At 42.1% G+C, this 17,073-nt stretch overlaps 1 protein-coding gene across 1 annotated transcript in view; it reads left to right on the forward strand.

Annotated features, from left to right (window-relative positions):
- LOC146064391 (maltase-glucoamylase-like) overlaps nt 1-17,073 on the forward strand; it is a 210,397-nt gene that overhangs the window by 115,352 nt on the left and 77,972 nt on the right. Inside the window, exons 34-38 of the mRNA XM_083177838.1 lie at nt 839-955; nt 5,627-5,711; nt 6,016-6,154; nt 7,389-7,522; nt 10,091-10,125. Coding sequence (XP_083033964.1) covers nt 839-955; nt 5,627-5,711; nt 6,016-6,154; nt 7,389-7,522; nt 10,091-10,125 — 510 coding nt within the window. The remainder of the gene's footprint in view (nt 1-838; nt 956-5,626; nt 5,712-6,015; nt 6,155-7,388; nt 7,523-10,090; nt 10,126-17,073) is intronic.

Raw genomic sequence — 17,073 nt, forward strand, 5'->3', positions numbered from 1 at the left:
ATGCTATTGCTAGCCTCCTGCTTGGTTCGATCGGTCAGCAGAAATTGGTTGCAGCACGAGTCAGTGCTGGTGTCAGCAGTTCCAGAAGGTAAATAAATGTTCCGCGAGACATACGGAAGTGCGCTTTCCACTGGACATCCTGAAAGTTCATGACACTGCGCATGAAAATTTCCCCACTGGGACGTTGATGCATCCACAAACTCCGTTCTGTCGACACACTGATCCCTATGATGGTGTTCATCATCGCAGCTATATAGAACCTCCGCCTGCGGTGGTATTCTCGCTGGGACCGGTTGGTATCACGCAAAAACCCATGCAAGTTCCTATGACTCTCTGTTACATAAAGCTGTCTCCTACTCCTCCTCAACCTGCTGTTAAGCAAGCAGCACAATGTCAGTGCCTGCAATAGCCTCTCACAGGCTGAATCGATCAGCAGTACAGCACATGTAAGCACAAACTCACCAGAGACATGTGCTCTGTCCGCCATGATTGCTGCACTGATCAGTGCAGCCACACCCCCCCCCCCTTTTTATAGGTTGAAAACGTCATAGGTGTGGGCCAGTGTGGTCTGAAGAAAGGGCCATTAATAATGACAGGCACTATTTTCTCTGGCTTTAAACGTGTTCAGGGATTAAACGGTTTCAAAGGTGATATGAATGGTACTTAAACGGTATTTTAAAACGGTAATATGCTGCAATGTGAAGACTAGACCCGGTTCAAATACCGTTTTAAAATACCGTTTTTTTTAAACGTTTTGGCAATGTGAAAGCAGTATTATAGTACCTTCTTCTTCTTCTTCTTATTATTATTATTATTATTAATAATATTATCGTTTTAGCTTTACAGAGCTTATGCTGCATTCCCTGACTTTTTCATGGAAAAGACAGCCAAATGGTGGCACCGTGAAATAGAAGAATTCCGCCAGAAACATATTAGATTTGATGGGATCTGGATAGTAAGTAAACCTACTCATTTATGAACTAGTAGCAATAAAACAACATTTTACAGTACATGAAAACTGATAGTTGACAAGTTTTATGGAGATATTAGCTGTAATACGTATTATTTCTTTTGTTTGTTAGTTTGTTTCCTTTTAACTGGAAAGAGCAGTGACAGTGCTCCGATTTGCAGATCTGTGAATCTCTGTAATAAAGTTGCCATATTGAGCATTCTACACCATAAATCATAACGCCCCCATAGTTGTATGATTTCCTATAATTAGTACAATGTTCCAAGGGAGTATAAGACTGAAGATGTAATGTAATTCTCAGATGAAAACATTCTCGGAAACATCTCAGGAAAATGTTATTATAATAGCAATAAAAACCACTGTTTTAGCAAATTAATCTTCACATTTTATGTGCCCCAGCCATGGCTTTCATGATTAAAACAATATTTGAAACGGAGGGTACAACAATTGCATATACAAAAGTTTTAAAGAGGAACATAAACATTCCACCCCTGTTATATTATTGCTAGATGTTTCTATGTAATAAATGCAGAGATAATTGTGCCAATATTACAAATTAATTCACTGTAAATGAGTTTTATGTCTTACTGTATGTTACTCTTTATTTTCATTTTTAAATATTTATCCATTGGGATGGATTAACAATAAGGTGCTTGTGAAATATATATATATTTATTATTAATCTATATCTAAAGAATATTTTAATAAACCTCCAATGAAAATAAGCTGTATAATAAAGGGGCACCGTACCTATTGTTTTCAATAAAACAGTGCTACGTTATATGATAGAGTTCCCTATAAACAGTAGTATATCAATTATACAAATGTAACTGCTTGATTATGTCTAAGTCTAAAACTGTTTAAATGTATATGTGTGTATATATATATATATATATATATATATATATATATATATATATATATATATACATAAATACACACACAACCAAAAAATCCCCATCAGTCCAAATGCTGATGCACACTGGAGTGATGTTAATGAAGGACAGAATGATCACTGTTCTGCCCTTCATTAGCATGGTGTCGTTTGTGACATATTAGGTCTGATGTGCAGCACACCAAACCTGACATCGCCACATGCAACTGCGGGTGCATTCATACTTCTGGTACACATTGAGCGATACACTGGTCCGATCCATCCAAAAGGATGGCATATCAGTAAGTGTGTACCCATCTTTATGCATAGATATAAGTGCAGGTGGTATTGCATATCAGGTCAAACTCAACTGTAATACTATGATTAGTAGATAAACCACCCAATAGCTGTATATGCTAACAGCTTTGACCTTGAAGTGTGGACATACTCTAGTAGTGGGTGATAGGCACTGCATTGATCCGGCAGTGCCTTTAAAGTCTGTGGGTGTATGAGATCCTCATCCTACACAGAGAGTTAGATGGTTCAACTTCTAGTGCAGTATTATTCGGACAACACTAAAATATTTTTGAATATTTTGTTTCTTAAATCTTGCTAGATTAATTCACTTGCTGATGGAATACATCCCTTATCCTTAATACATAGCACTGAAGGAAAGGAGTTCAATTTTAAGCTCTACTTTATGTAGAGTATACATTTTTCCAATTAAACCCCAAACTCAAAAATGTACATGAGAAATAATGCTCATATATCTAACATTTTCTGCACTAATAGGGAATGGTTTAATGGCTCAATCGTAAATGGAGAGAACAGCAAAAAAGCCTTAGGTTCAAATGTAATAGAGTGTGAGAATAAGAAAGTGAGAGCCTCGATATTCGGGGTTTGTGCATGTACAAACCACGGCACTGAATGGCTTTGGCGAATTACACACTCACTGTGGGGCGGATGAGCCGGGGGCATGTAGGTGGCGACAGCAGGGGAACACCTAGCATTTAATGAGCATCCCCATAAAAACTTTGGGCATTCCCCTGGGAATGCAGGTGGGCCGATGCCTGCTCAGTACGGGTGACTGATGTCACATGACATCAGTGCCCACCCCGTATTCGGTGGACTTTGATGGCAATAAAAGTCAGTTTACACTGAATTTAATTACCGTAGAGGAGAAAAAAATCATTCAATGGTACGAGGGGATTATGCAGCAGGGAGAGGCCGGACGTTTATGGGCTCGCTAAGCAGCAAATGTACCAAGTGAGCCAACCTGAATCAGACCCTTTGGGAGAGTGTTCCCATTATTTTTTAAAGTGACAATCAACCACATGGTAAAATCTGTAAAAAATGGGAAAACTCTCCCAAAATCTCTAACTTTCTGATTCTCACACCCTATTATATTTGGTCCTAAATGTGTTAAATATCACTTTCATCAGGCCTGTACTTTAGTTTAGAGAAATTACAGCTGAATCACAGTCATACAAGTGAGTATACTGTAAGTAGTCTGTAGCTGGGCACTCACACATAGGTTATGTGGAGTTGGTGGCATTGTGGGCATGTAGATGGAATTGTCGGTATGCAGAGGTAAATATATGAAGAGATCCAACTGAAGGATTCCTTAGATTCCTTACACCTATTACTAAGTTCAATCAGGTCCAGTGGCAAAGCTATGGAGGGTGCAACTGCAATAAGGGCCTGACAAGTTAGGGGCCCCAAGGCCCAGGAGGCAATCCTCTGCACCCTTTTTAACTTTGTGTTTCTTAAATTATTTTTGTATGTACAGTAGTACAGTTGTCAGCGGCACAGTATTGCAGTCCCTTTTTCCCCTGACAGTGGTGCCAACACATTTCCACCACTGTCCCATGCTCACCCTGCCAGCGGCACTGCTATCCCATGCTCACCCTTGACATCGCTGCTGCCGCACTTCCTTACTCACCCAACAGTGGTGCCACTGCACACCTGTCTTTAATCCTACAGCTGGCAGGATAAAGACCATAAGCTGCCTGAGCTGTTGAGTGGAAGACCCAAGGACCCTGCATTGACTGCTTCCACCACTGCTTTAGGTACACAACACAGCATATATAGAAGGGGAATCAGGGGGCATAGTGCAACCTGTATGGGGGGATTATGAGGTATAAAATTATGCATAGCTCCCAACATTGGTGGCAGTGTGGGAGTGTGGCCTCCAGGTCATGGGATGTGTCCTTATTCTGTGGTGCTCCTGGGAGGCCATGCTCCATTTTTTTTGCTGTTGGAGGTAGGGCAATGTGATGTGAGAGCTTCTGTCCATTCCCCCTATCCCCTCTCTGCAGTAAATAGACACTGTGTGCATGCACAGTGTCTATTCTCCCCAAGCCCACCTCATCTTTTTCTCCCTCTCACACCTATTCCCCCCTGTCTCTCTCCTTCCCCCTTATCTCCCCTTTCTTTTTCACTATCTCCCCCTGCCCACCCTTCTCTTTCTTTCTCTCCTGCTCTCTTTTCCCCTGCCTCTGTCACCATCCACCACCACCTGCTCCTCTGTCTCACCTCTCTCTCCCCTCTCTTTTTTTCTGTGTCATGCTCTTTTGCACTATCTATCACTCTCCCTGACACCCTCTCTCTTTTTCTCTTGCTCTCTCCACCTATCTCTATTTTACCCTTGCCCCATGTCATCTTTTTTCTCTGTCCCCTCTCTCCTATCTTTCTCCTGCCCCACACACTCCTCTTTTGCTCTCTCTCTCCTTTGCTTGCTCTCTCTCTTACCACTGCCCCCATTTCATTATCTCAACCATCATCCTCACTCCTCATCCATATCTGCACCTAGTCTCTCTTTTTCTCCTCCTTATCTTTCTCCACCCCATGCTTCTTCTTCCCTTCATACCTATCTCCTCTCTCACCCTCTCTATCTACCTGGCACACTCTCTCTCCCTGTCAATCCTTTCTATTTTTCTTCCCCCTTCTCTATGTCCCTCTCTCTTTCTCTCTGCAACATCCTCTCTCTTGTTTTCTCTCTTCCTAACTCCCACTCTCTCTCCCTGACACTCTCATTCTCTGGCTCCACTCTTTCACTCTCTCTCCCTCCCACTGACATTCTCTTTCTCCTGCTCACTTCCCCTTTTTCTCTCTCTTGCTCCTCCACCTTTCTCTCGCTTACACCCTTTCTCTTTAGTTTTTCTCTTTCTCTAATTCATTTTTTTCCCAGAAGCTCTCTCTATCCCTAACCACTCCATTTTCTTTTTTCTCTCTTTCCCCGACAACCTATTTTTCTCACATTCCCCTCACTCTTTCTTCTTACCTCCTAAGTGTCATTGTAGTGACAATGGTGGGAGTGGGGTCCTTCAAGATTTTGCTATTGGGCCCACTAAATTCTAGTTATGCTCCTGATCAGGCCATTAAACTTTAAAAGTTTTAGGAGAATGTAACAATTTAGGTAAAAAAAAATATTCTCTTTAGTATTCATGCACAATTATGTTTTGGCCACATATAAGGTTTAAAATGACTGATACCTCTCAGCAACATCTCTCAGGTGTTGATGGCCATTTGGTAATGTACCAGGGAAATCACCTGATCTGCAGATACAGTGACATTCTTGTATGCATACTGTATCTCATACAAAATCATTGACCCATTAAACAAGCTGATTGTAGGAGCTCAGAAACATTTTTTCTATTATGGTACACCATTGAGTACCAGTTGTAAGACATAATGTAAGTGTTTTGACACATATTTCCTTGAAAACAATTGTTATTATGTATGCAGTATTTAAAATTGATTCTCATTCTTGTATATATTAGGATATGAATGAGCCAGCCAGCTTTGTTCATGGCTCTGTAAATGGTTGCAGAAATGAAACCTTGAATAAACCAGAATATATGCCAGGTAACAACAAGTTATTCTTTATACTGTCGTTATATTTTTAGATACCATTATATTTTATTTTACAAGTGGAAGAAGTTTCAGAATTGTACTGTTATAAGGTGGAACTGCTGTCATGTTCAAACAGGTATTTCTTGCTAAATTCTAAAATTGTAGCATTCAAGAGACAAAACTGGATTTCTAGGAGGTCCATGCTCCACACAAATGGTTTCTTTTTCTAAGAATCGAGCAAGGGGATCTGTAGCTATTAGCATGTTAGATTCAGTCAGTTCTACATGATTTAAGGCATATGTGTTATTTATTTTAGCTTTAGAGTCAAAACATATGGGATTATCACACAAGACGATATGTATGGAGACTCCACAGCATCTTCCCAATGGAGAAACAGTTCTCCATTATGATGTCCACAATTTGTATGGATGGTCTCACGCTAAGCCAACATTTGAGTGAGTTTTTATGTTGACAATGTCTAAACTTGACTTTAAATGAGACAAATACTGTAATCATCTTTTTTAATTGTCCAATCACTATTGATTGTCAAAAACTGAAGCCAGTTTTTTTCATGCTGGATTAGTAAATAAACTGATTCACAAAATGGTGAGCAACTTTACTATTGTTATTTAGATTTTTTTGTCGTAGTTTACTAAGTACCTATGTCTAAATGATCTCTTTCTACTTGCAGTATATCAAAAACTAGGAGATCTTAACATGACTAAAAGATCTTAACATGTATAGTTTGGAGCAGAGAAGGGAAAGGGGGACATGATAAAAATCTTCAAATATATCAAGGGTTTTAACATAGTACAGGAGGGAAATTTTCTTCAAAGGAAAATAAGTAATAGAACACGAGGACATGCACTGAAACTGGAGGGAGGTAGGTTCAGTGAAGGGTAAAAAAAGGGGCAGACTAGATAGGCCAAATGGTTCTTATCTGCCATCAAATTCTATGTTTCTAAAAAAACATTTATTGATCTAAAACTGGGGTAGATAAAAAGTAGCCTGGCAGCACACAGCTCTAAATTGAGCCAACAGCTCACCCATTCAAAGCAGCACTTGAGTATGGCTATTTAATTTGCACTGTTCCTACATAATGTGCAGTAAGGGAATAGTGTTCACACTGTTTTAGGCTATTTACCTTCATTCTGAATGATTCCACCAGTAGGTAGATACAGAACTGTAGAGATCAATGATGGGTCATACCCATCTGAGAAAATAAAGAATGAAACCTACTACTGTGTGTGGATCAAGGTTGGTACATTCTTGCCCCAGGACAGCAAAACTCAGAGAAGCTTGAGTAATTTGTATAAGCTTTTCATGGTAGGTGGAGCACTAGGTTTTTGATTCAATGGGGGAAATTTACTAAGATGGGAGTTCTATTTTACAAGGGATATTGCTATGGGCAACCAGTCAGATACTATCTATTATCTTCTAAAATGTGCTAAATTAATTAGAAATAGACATTGATTCATTGCCCATAGCATCATCCCATGTAAAATAGAACTTCCATCTGAGTAAATTTCTCCCAATGTGTTAGCTATTGCTGCCCCATTAAATAGTTATTGCAATTTGAAAAAATGCGATAAGGTGCGATTTCAAAACCTTACTAGAAATCACATCCTATTAAATGTTACCCTATATTGTACTAAGTACAAGCGTTAACTAAAACTCATTGTTTTATAGTGCTCTGCGAAATGTTACAGGAGAACGTGGCATAATTATCTCTCGCTCTACATTTCCGACTTCTGGACAGTGGGTGGGACATTGGCTTGGTGACAACACTGCTGCTTGGAATCAAGTTGATAAGTCTATTATTGGTAAGTATCAAGTATATACAGTTGGGGCAGGCTCCTTCTTTGCTGGCGAATCGCCAGAACGTCAGCGCTGGCGATCCGCCAGCAGCCTCGCTAACCATCTGACCGAGACGCTCGTGCGCACACGCATCTCAATCTCCGTCGATGGGGTGACGGGAACCCTGTCCATCTCCGCTTCAGGGAGACGGACAGAGTTAGGGGGGGTGCGGGCAGGCGGCGGGGACCCCGGGTGACCGCCGACAAGACGGCGGTGACCCGGGGGAAGAGATGGAAGCACCGTCGGGAGGGGACTCGCGCGCCTCTCGTGCGCGCGTGTCCACTTCTCGCTATAGATATGGCGCTGGCGGGGGATGGCGGCTGGCGTCGCCATCACCATCCCCTGCAAAGTTGGGACCTGCCCCATCTGTATGACTCAAAATGATAGGCTAGTGAGTGTAAAAAATAAAAATGTACATTAATTAGGTGGATCAGCTAAGTACCAGCTAACAGCGGAAATAAAATGCATTTGGTACTTAATCTTGGTGGCTCTTTCCCTATAAATGCAAAAAAGAGTTTATTACCATACAGTGCATTTATTTTTGTATTGATTAACAGTTTCTTATACAGGGTAGCAAACTGGATAGTTACAGACAGTCGTAGGAGGGCCCTACTGGCAAGCTTACATTCTATAGGGAAATAGGCATTGATACAAAAGGATAGGTGTTATCTTTTGCATAATGATCTACAAGATTTAAAAGGTTCTTGGTGAACTAAATTATATGGGTACCCAGCAATGTTGGTGTGGGGTCAGGAGAATAGAAAGGTGAAAGAAAATATGGTACTCTTTACTTAGAAGGGCGCCCACGATTTTGATCGTGGGCATCGTTAGTAAAAAATCGTGGCCATCTCGGGCATTGAATGCCCTAAAAAATCGGGTGCGATTCAACCGACGAGATGCCCGAGATTTCCCATAGTGAACAATGTTAAATGTCTCAATTGACCCAATTTTCCTGTTCAATGCCTCAATTGACCCGATTTTTCCATCTGTGAAGGTATCCGCGTCCCCTCGCGGGGCTCGCTGCGCTGGCCACGCTTCGGGCTCGATGGCTCGCTGCGCTCGCCACACTTTCTATTCTCAACTCCACGCCGACGTGGATAGTGGGGGTAAAAAAAGGTCGTAGGACGCGTATCGCCGCCCCTCGCGGGCTCGCTGCGCTCGCCACGCTTCGGGTTGACGTTGATTGTGGGGTGGCGTTAACAATTGGGGTGCCTATTTGGCCTCTGTGGCCCATTTAACATTGTTTCCTATGGAAAAATCGGGTCAATTGAAGCATTGAACAGGAAAATTGGGTCAATTGAGACATTTAACATTGTTCCCTATGGGAAATCTCGGGCATCTCGTCGGTTGAATCGCACCCGATTTTTTAGTGCATTCAATGCCCGAGATGGCCACGATGGGCGCCCTTCTAGGTAAAGAGTACCGAAAATATAAATCAGCATGTTTGTGCTGTACAGTAAGGATGTAATTGGATGGGAAAGGTTTATGAAGGTAATGTGGGCAATTCTGGAATCTGATAGACTTGCCTTTAGAGGTGAGTTTTCAGGGAATGCTTAAATGTTTGGAGAATAGAAGAGAGTCCTATTGTGCATGGGAGGGCATTCCACAGAGTGGGTGCAGCCCAAAGAAACTACTGCAATAGTGAATGGGAGCAGGTAATGCGTGTGGATTAGAAACGTGGATCTTGTGAAGAGTGAAGAGGATGAGTTTTGAGATATTTTGTACTTAGAGAAGAGATGTATATTGGTGTATTTTGGTTTATGGCCAGGTGAGTATGTAAATATATTTTATATTAAATATGGTAGAATACTGGTAGCCATTGGAGGGACTGACAGAACAGTTTGTTAGGCGATGAATGTCTAGCGAGAGAGATCAACCTTGCAGCTGCATTTATGATAGATTTTAGTGGCGAGAGTCTGTATTGTGTAAGAAAAGTAATGCACAGAAGCAATTTTATGCATGTCTAGCATTTTACTAAGAATTTAGACGGAGCTCTTACAGATCCTGACTTTTGAGAGAAATGGGCTGAATTTTTACAGCAACATGCAATCTTTCATGAGTGTGCAGCCAGATTTGTGCATATGGGGAAGCCAGTTTCAGATGGCTCTCTTGCACTTTCATTGGGCTGTTACAAGTGCCATTCTTAATGATGATGATAATTGGTGCAATTGGCATAAAATCAGTGAGTGCTGTACTCCTTTCCTCTTGAAGATGCATAAATTACAGAATTTGTATTGGTATATGGTAGTGAATATGGCTTCCGAGTTGTCATGCAAAAACTGTCACATAAAGTTTGAGTCCACATCAGAACCTTACAGCTATAAGCACACAATACTGATCAGTGACGGCTGACACTCAGCATCAGCTCCTGTGAGTTCCTCTGCAGGTAGCCATGTCTCTTGAATGATTAGATAATTCAACTTTTCGTAAAACTTATCAAGCACATAATTAAAAAAAGTTTCTAAAACAAGAAAAAGGGTACAATAATAGTAGGTTCAAGATAAATATTCATTTTTATGTATTTTTATTTGCAGGTATGATGGATTTCAGTCTTTTTGGTATTTCATATGTAAGTAGTATTAGTAAGTCATCTAATAATACATTGTAGTCATTTATAATTCAGCATTAGAACCTAACAGGCTATACAATGCAGCTCTCCTCATTAAGAATATGGCCCCTATACAGATCTGATTGCAGTACACATTTGTTCTCAAAATGGGCAAAACCATCTGTACTGCAGGGGGGGGGGAGCAGATCTAACATGTATAGAGAGAGTTAGATTTGTGTGAGTTATTTTGTTTCTGTGCAGGGTAAAAACTGGCTGCATCATGTTTACACTGCAATTTAAATTTCAGTTTCAACACACCCCACCCAAATTGAACTGTATCTGCACATGTTACAGATCTGAATAAGAGCCCATATTAGGGGGATGAGAGATGCAATATGTTTCGATTCTGAAATATCAAATAATTAGCTATATTAGTGGTTTGACATGAGAAATTAGCTATTTGTTTCCTGGTTTAAAGAACTGTCATGTGTTGTCTATGCAGTTTATCTGTAAAAGTTAAAAAGTAGGAATTAATTTTGAATTGATGTTCTGCTATGTAGCACTGTAATCTTTGGCTGTACACATATAAGCCATATACATTACGACAAACATTGGATGTTTATTTACTAATATAAGAGTTCTACTTCAGATGGATGCTATGCAACATCCCATCGTTTAAGATCTATACTATCAACAATAATATAGTGTATACACTCTAAACCACATCACCTGTCTGCCCCCCCACTCTGCTAAACACACAATGGTGATGGTGGTGGTGGGGGGGAGTTCATTAGCATGCTGCGAGAGACTGCATCGTTAATGATAATTGAGCATACACACTACAATATAACAATATTGGTCAGAAGGGCCAAAATTGGCGATATTGTTTGAACTATCGCTTAGTGTGTATGGAGCTTAACTCTCTCTGCACATCTTAATTCTTGCCCACCTGCAGTGCAACATGGTTTTGCCCAGTTCTTGTTTTGCTTTTTGAATCTGACCAATTGTGCTGAATTAAATTCAAATAAAGGTAATGTAGATGGTCCTAATATTGTAAGCTCTTCTGGCTTTCGTTAAAATTTGTGTGAATATTAAAATCTCTTAATCCTTCAGCAATCACAGGAGCATGCAGTCGCAATAAAAAAAAAAAAAAAAACATGAAATCAATGAAGAAAACTTTTTCATTTAATAGGATACATACAGTATCTAAAGGATGCATATTTATTCTGTAAGAAGAGCAGTGATGGCAACCTATTCACACTTGAATTAGGCCCTATGTACTGTATTGCCCAAAAAATATTTGTTTATCTCTTGTCTACTCATACAGGAGTCATCATTATATGTAAAGTTTAGTTAAGTAGTAAAAATTATATACCTAGCTACTATCTTTCAATTATATGTTGCCAGGCAAATGCAAGGATTGTCCTGATGCTGGACAAGATGGTTTAGTACTGTATGAATGTTAGTAATATATACGATGGAGCACCCGCCATCTAGTGGGGGTCAGATCACCAACCGCCAGCACCTGCCAGCTGCGGAAGGGGACGCGCGTGAGATGCTTGCGTTTCCCCTTCCAATGGAGCTCCCCGCCAGTCCCTGATGATCGCCCCCACCTCTACACACCCTCCCCTAACTCTGCCCGTCTCCCTGAATCGGAGACTGGCAGGGTTCTTCCGCCGCCTGGAAACTGGGATGGGCGTCCAAGGGCGTAACCAGGGGTAAGATGTGCAGCTGCTATGAGGCCCAGAGCTGAAGGGGCCCCAGAGCTGAAGGGGCCATCTTACTGTCTAAGTAATATGTTTTACATACATTTATTACCACCAGTCGCTAAATAGGGGGCCCTTACAAACTTTTGCTATGGGGCCTACGAATATCTAGTTACGCCCCTGTGCGCTTCCCAGTCAGTGGAGCGCCATCTCGCCAGTGGGGGCATTCTTGCGAGCCCTGGTGCTGGCTGAGAGGCGCTCTATCTGTAGCATTAACCCCTTCACGACATTTGACGTATATATACGTCATGGCCGGGAAGTACTTCCCGACCGTTGACGTATATATACGTCGTGGCTTAAAACTGTCACTGCGTCTAGAGACGCAGTGACAGAGGGACGATGTCTGCTGTCCCTGACAGCAGACATGTCCGTGCATGCCCAGGGGGGGCGGCGATGCCGCCCCCCCGTCGGCGATCGCTGTGATTGGCTGTTCATTGTGAACAGCCATTCACAGCGTTTTCTGTGTCACCGGCGAATAACGTTCGCCGGTGACACGGGATCGGAGGTGATTGGTGCTGTAAAGTACAGCACCAATCACCGCGGGGTGTAAGGGTGACACTGGTGTCACCCCACCTCACCCCTCCCGCCCCCAAAGGCCGTGATTGGTTCGTCGGACCGACGGACCAATCACAGCCATGGAGGGGGGTTTAAACTAAAGGTGACTGCACTGCAGACGCCATTCCGGTCTGGAATAGCGTGCAGTGCGGTCACCGTGCCCAGCTGCCGCCTATACTGACCAGAACCCATCCAAAATACTTACCTGATCATTGATATTGCTTATGCTTGTGACATCTTGTGACATCCTGTGACATCTTGTGCTGCTGCGATTTATTAGATAGAGAGAGAGTTAGAGAGAGAGAGATAGAGAGAGATAGAGAGAGATAGAGAGGCCTAGTGCTATATTTTGTGCTGCTGCAGTGTGATAGAGCTATAGATAGAGAGATAGAGAGAGATAGAGAGAGATAGAGAGAGAGAGATAGAAAGAGAGATAGTGACAGATTGTGCTATATATTTTTTATATAACTGAAAGAGATAGAGAGAGATAGAGAGAGATAGAGAGGCCTAGTGCTATATTTTGTGCTGCTGCAGTGTGATAGAGCTATAGATAGATAGAGAGAGATAGAGAGAGATAGAGAGAGAGAGATAGAGAGATAGTGACAGATTGTGCTATATATTTTTTATATAACTGACTGCTGCCCCCCCTTTTGTGCTGATCAGTATAAATTAACTGATCAGCAACTTTTTGGGGGCGCAGGTTTTTTTTTATATATAGATATACCTGTCAGTGCTGCTGCTGCAGTGTCATAGAGTGATAGATAGTGAGAGATAGAGAGATAGAGAGAGATAGTGACAGAGAGTGATAGAGAGTGCTAAATTTTGTGTCTGCTGCCCCCGCCTTTTGTGCTGATCACTATATCTGAGGTGATCAGCAACTTTTTGGGGGTACAGAGGTTTTTTTTTTTTTATATATACCTGTCAGTACCACCAAAGGTTGTGCACCTGCTGCCCCTCACTGGTAATCAGTGTCGCATCACTGATCACCTTTTTTTATTTTTTGTGAGTGCTGTGGGGTCTTTTTTACATTTTTTTTTTTACACACACTGTGATTTTGTGTGTGTCCTGTGGCCACTGTGCGCTGATCAGTGACGTACATCACTGATCAGCTTTTTCGGCACAGGGTTGATCTATTTTTTTTTTTTTTTTGGATCAAATTCCTGTTGCCTTTGAGCGCTGTTCAGTGACGGACGTTACTGACCAACATCTGTGCTCAATTTTTGGCGCAGGACCTTTTTTTTTTTTTAACCCCTTCCATTTTTTTTTTTTTTTTAACCCCTTCCATTTTTTTTTTTAACCCCTTCCATTTTTTTTTTTTTTTGAACCCTTCAATTTTTTTTTTTTTGGTATTTTTTTTTTTCTGCACTACATACACACTACACACTACATACCCCCCGGGTTGAAATAAAGTTTGTACCCCCCCCTACACTATACACGTGTTGAAACATTTCACCACCAGTAACACAAAAATATAAATGGCATCCCAAATGTCATCCCAAATGTCGTCCCAGTCATCCAGGAGAATGTATTCGGTGGAGGAGGCATATGCCATGCTTGCCTCTGACTCTGACACAGCCAGTGAGGCAAGCGGGGAATTTGAAGGATTTGTCTTAAGCTCCTCTTCCTCCTCTGATGATGAGGGACCCCCTCAAAGACGCCCCCGTAGAGCAGCTGAGACCCCCCCCCCAATAATTGATCTCGTATGGACCCCACCACCAGACAATTTTGAGCCCCAGGTTCCTGAGTTTTTGGCCATCCCAGGAATCCAATTTGATTCAACAGGTCTCAGAGAAATTGACTTTTTCAAATTATTTTTCTCTGATGATTTTATAAATTTAATGGTGGACCAAACTAATTTATATGCCCAGCAGTTTATTGCTCAAAACCCCACGTCATCATTTGCTAGGTGGACCCCTGTAGATGCAGTAGAGATGATGACGTTTTGGGGTCTGGTGTTACATATGGGCATAGTAAAAAAGCCACAAATTAGGCAATATTGGAGTACAGATGTTCTGTACAGCACCCCATTTCACCGTATGGCCATGCCCCGGGCTCGTTTTGAGGCAATCCATAAATTTATACATTACACCGATAATGCACAGTGCCCACCCAGAGATGATCCCACCTTTGACAGGCTATTCAAAGTCAGGCCGGTCATTGATCATTTCAGTGCCAAATTTGCAGAGCTATACATCCCTGATAAATGTATTAGTATCGACGAGTCCCTTATACATTTTAAAGGAAGGGTTAAATTCCGCCAGTACCTTCCCAGTAAGAGGGCAAGGTATGGCATAAAAATGTATAAGCTGTGTGAAAGCACCACAGGGTACACCCACAAGTTTAGGGTATATGAAGGGAAGGATTCAAGAATTGAACCGCCAGAATGCCCCCCCTCCCTCGTAGGTGTTAGTGGAAAAATTTTCTGGGATTTAGTGCACCCCTTCCTGGATAAAGGTTATCACCTCTATGTGGATAACTTTTACACCAGCATCCCCCTGTTTAAGGCCCTTGGTTCAAGAGGTACAGCAGCTTGCGGTACTGTGCGCAAGAACCAAAGAGGCCTCCCCAAAACGCACATTGCCCAAGTACTAAGAAGGGGTGAAAGCAGGGGAATATGCACCGAAAATATGTTGTTGGTCAAATATAAGGACAAGAGGGATGTCCTTATACTGACAACAATTCATGGAGACAGTACCACCTCCATCCCTGTACGAGGTACCAGTACCCACACCTCAAAACCAAATTGTATCCTAGATTACAATAAGTACATGGGCGGAGTGGATCTTTCAGATCAGGTACTGAAGCCGTACAGTGCCCTGCGGAAAACAAATATCTGGTACAAGAAGCTGGCCGTGTATATCATCCAGATGGCACTGTATAACGCTTACGTGCTATTCCGTTCTACCGGCCAGAGGGGGACATTTATGCACTTTCAAGAGGAAGTCATAAAGGGCCTAGTATTTGGGAACCAGCAGGCAGAGGGCCCCAGTACTTCTAGTACTGGCCCCCGTATTGTACCAGGGCAGCATTTTCCCAATGAAATCCCCTCCACTGCAAGAAAGGGCAGGACACAAAAAAGGTGCAAAGTTTGCTATAAAAAGGGAATAAGAAAGGAAACTATTTTCCACTGTGAAACTTGCCCCGACAAACCCGGCCTATGTATGAAGGAGTGTTTCAAAATATACCACACATCTATGGATTATTAGGTTCATCATTTCACCGTGCTTCGGGGGTCTTGCTAATGCCATATAGCACCCACCATTCATTCCACCAGAATCTGAGCTGCAAAATCCAAAAATCACTCCTTCCCTTCTGAGTCCTGCCATGCACCCAACTGGTATTTTTTGGTCACATGTGAGGCATTGCCGTACTCGGGAGAAATTGGGGCACAGACTTTGGCGTGCTTTGTCTCCTTCATTCCTTGTGAAAATGAAAAATTTTGAGCCAGAACTGCATTTTTGTGTAAAAAAAATGTAATTTTTCATTTTCACAGCCCAGTTGTACCACAATTGGTGAAACCCCTGGGGGTTTGAAATGTACACTATACCCCTAGATGAATTCCCTGAGGGGTGTACTTTGCAAAATGGGGTGACTTGTGGGGGGGTTCCACTGTATTGGTAATGCAACATAGCACCCACCATTCATTCCACCAAAATCTGTGCTCCAAAATCCAAAAATCACTCCTTCCCTTCTGAGTCCTGCCATGCGCCCAACTGGTATTTTTTGGTCACATGTGAGGCATTGCCGTACTCGGGAGAAATTGGGGCACAGACTTTGGGGTGCTTTGTCTCCTTCATTCCTTGTGAAAATGAAAAATTTTGAGCCAGAACTGCATTTTTGTGTAAAAAAAATGTAATTTTTCATTTTCACAGCCCAGTTGTACCACAATTGGTGAAACCCCTGGGGGTTTGAAATGTACACTATACCCCTAGATGAATTCCCTGAGGGTTGTACTTTGCAAAATGGGGTGACTTGTGGGGGGGTTCCACTGTATTGGTAATGCAACATAGCACCCACCATTCATTCCACCAAAATCTGTGCTGCAAAATCCAAAAAACACTCCTTCCCTTCTGAGTCCTGCCATGCGCCCAACTGGTATTTTTTGGTCACATGTGAGGCATTGCCGTACTCGGGAGAAATTGGGGCACAGATTTTGGGGTGCTTTTTCTCCTTCATACCTTCTGAAAATGAAAAATTTTGAGCCAGAACTGCATTTTTGTGTAAAAAAATGTAATTTTTCATTTTCACTGCCCACTTGTATCAAAATTGGTGAAACCCCTGGGGGTTTGAAATGTACACTATACCCCTAGATGAATTCCCTGAGGGGTGTACTTTGCAAAATGGGGTGACTTGTGGGGGGGGTTCCACTGTATTGGTGCTTGGGGGGTCTTGCTAATGCGACATAGCACCCACCAAAATTCCACCAGAATCTGAGCTGCAAAATCCAAAAATCACTCCTTCCCTTCTGAGTCCTGCCATGCACCCAACTGGTATTTTTTGGTAACATGTGAGGCATTGCCGTACTCGGGAGAAATTGGGGCACAGATTTTGGGGTGCTTTTTCTCCTTCATACCTTCTGAAAATGAAAAATTTTGAGCCAGAACTGCATTTTTGTGTAAAAAAATGTAATTTTTCATTTTCACTGCCC

The sequence above is a fragment of the Crinia signifera genome, chromosome 3 (genome assembly GCF_055691185.1).
Source record: "Crinia signifera chromosome 3, ASM5569118v1, whole genome shotgun sequence".
Classification (NCBI taxonomy): Eukaryota; Metazoa; Chordata; class Amphibia; order Anura; family Myobatrachidae; genus Crinia; species Crinia signifera.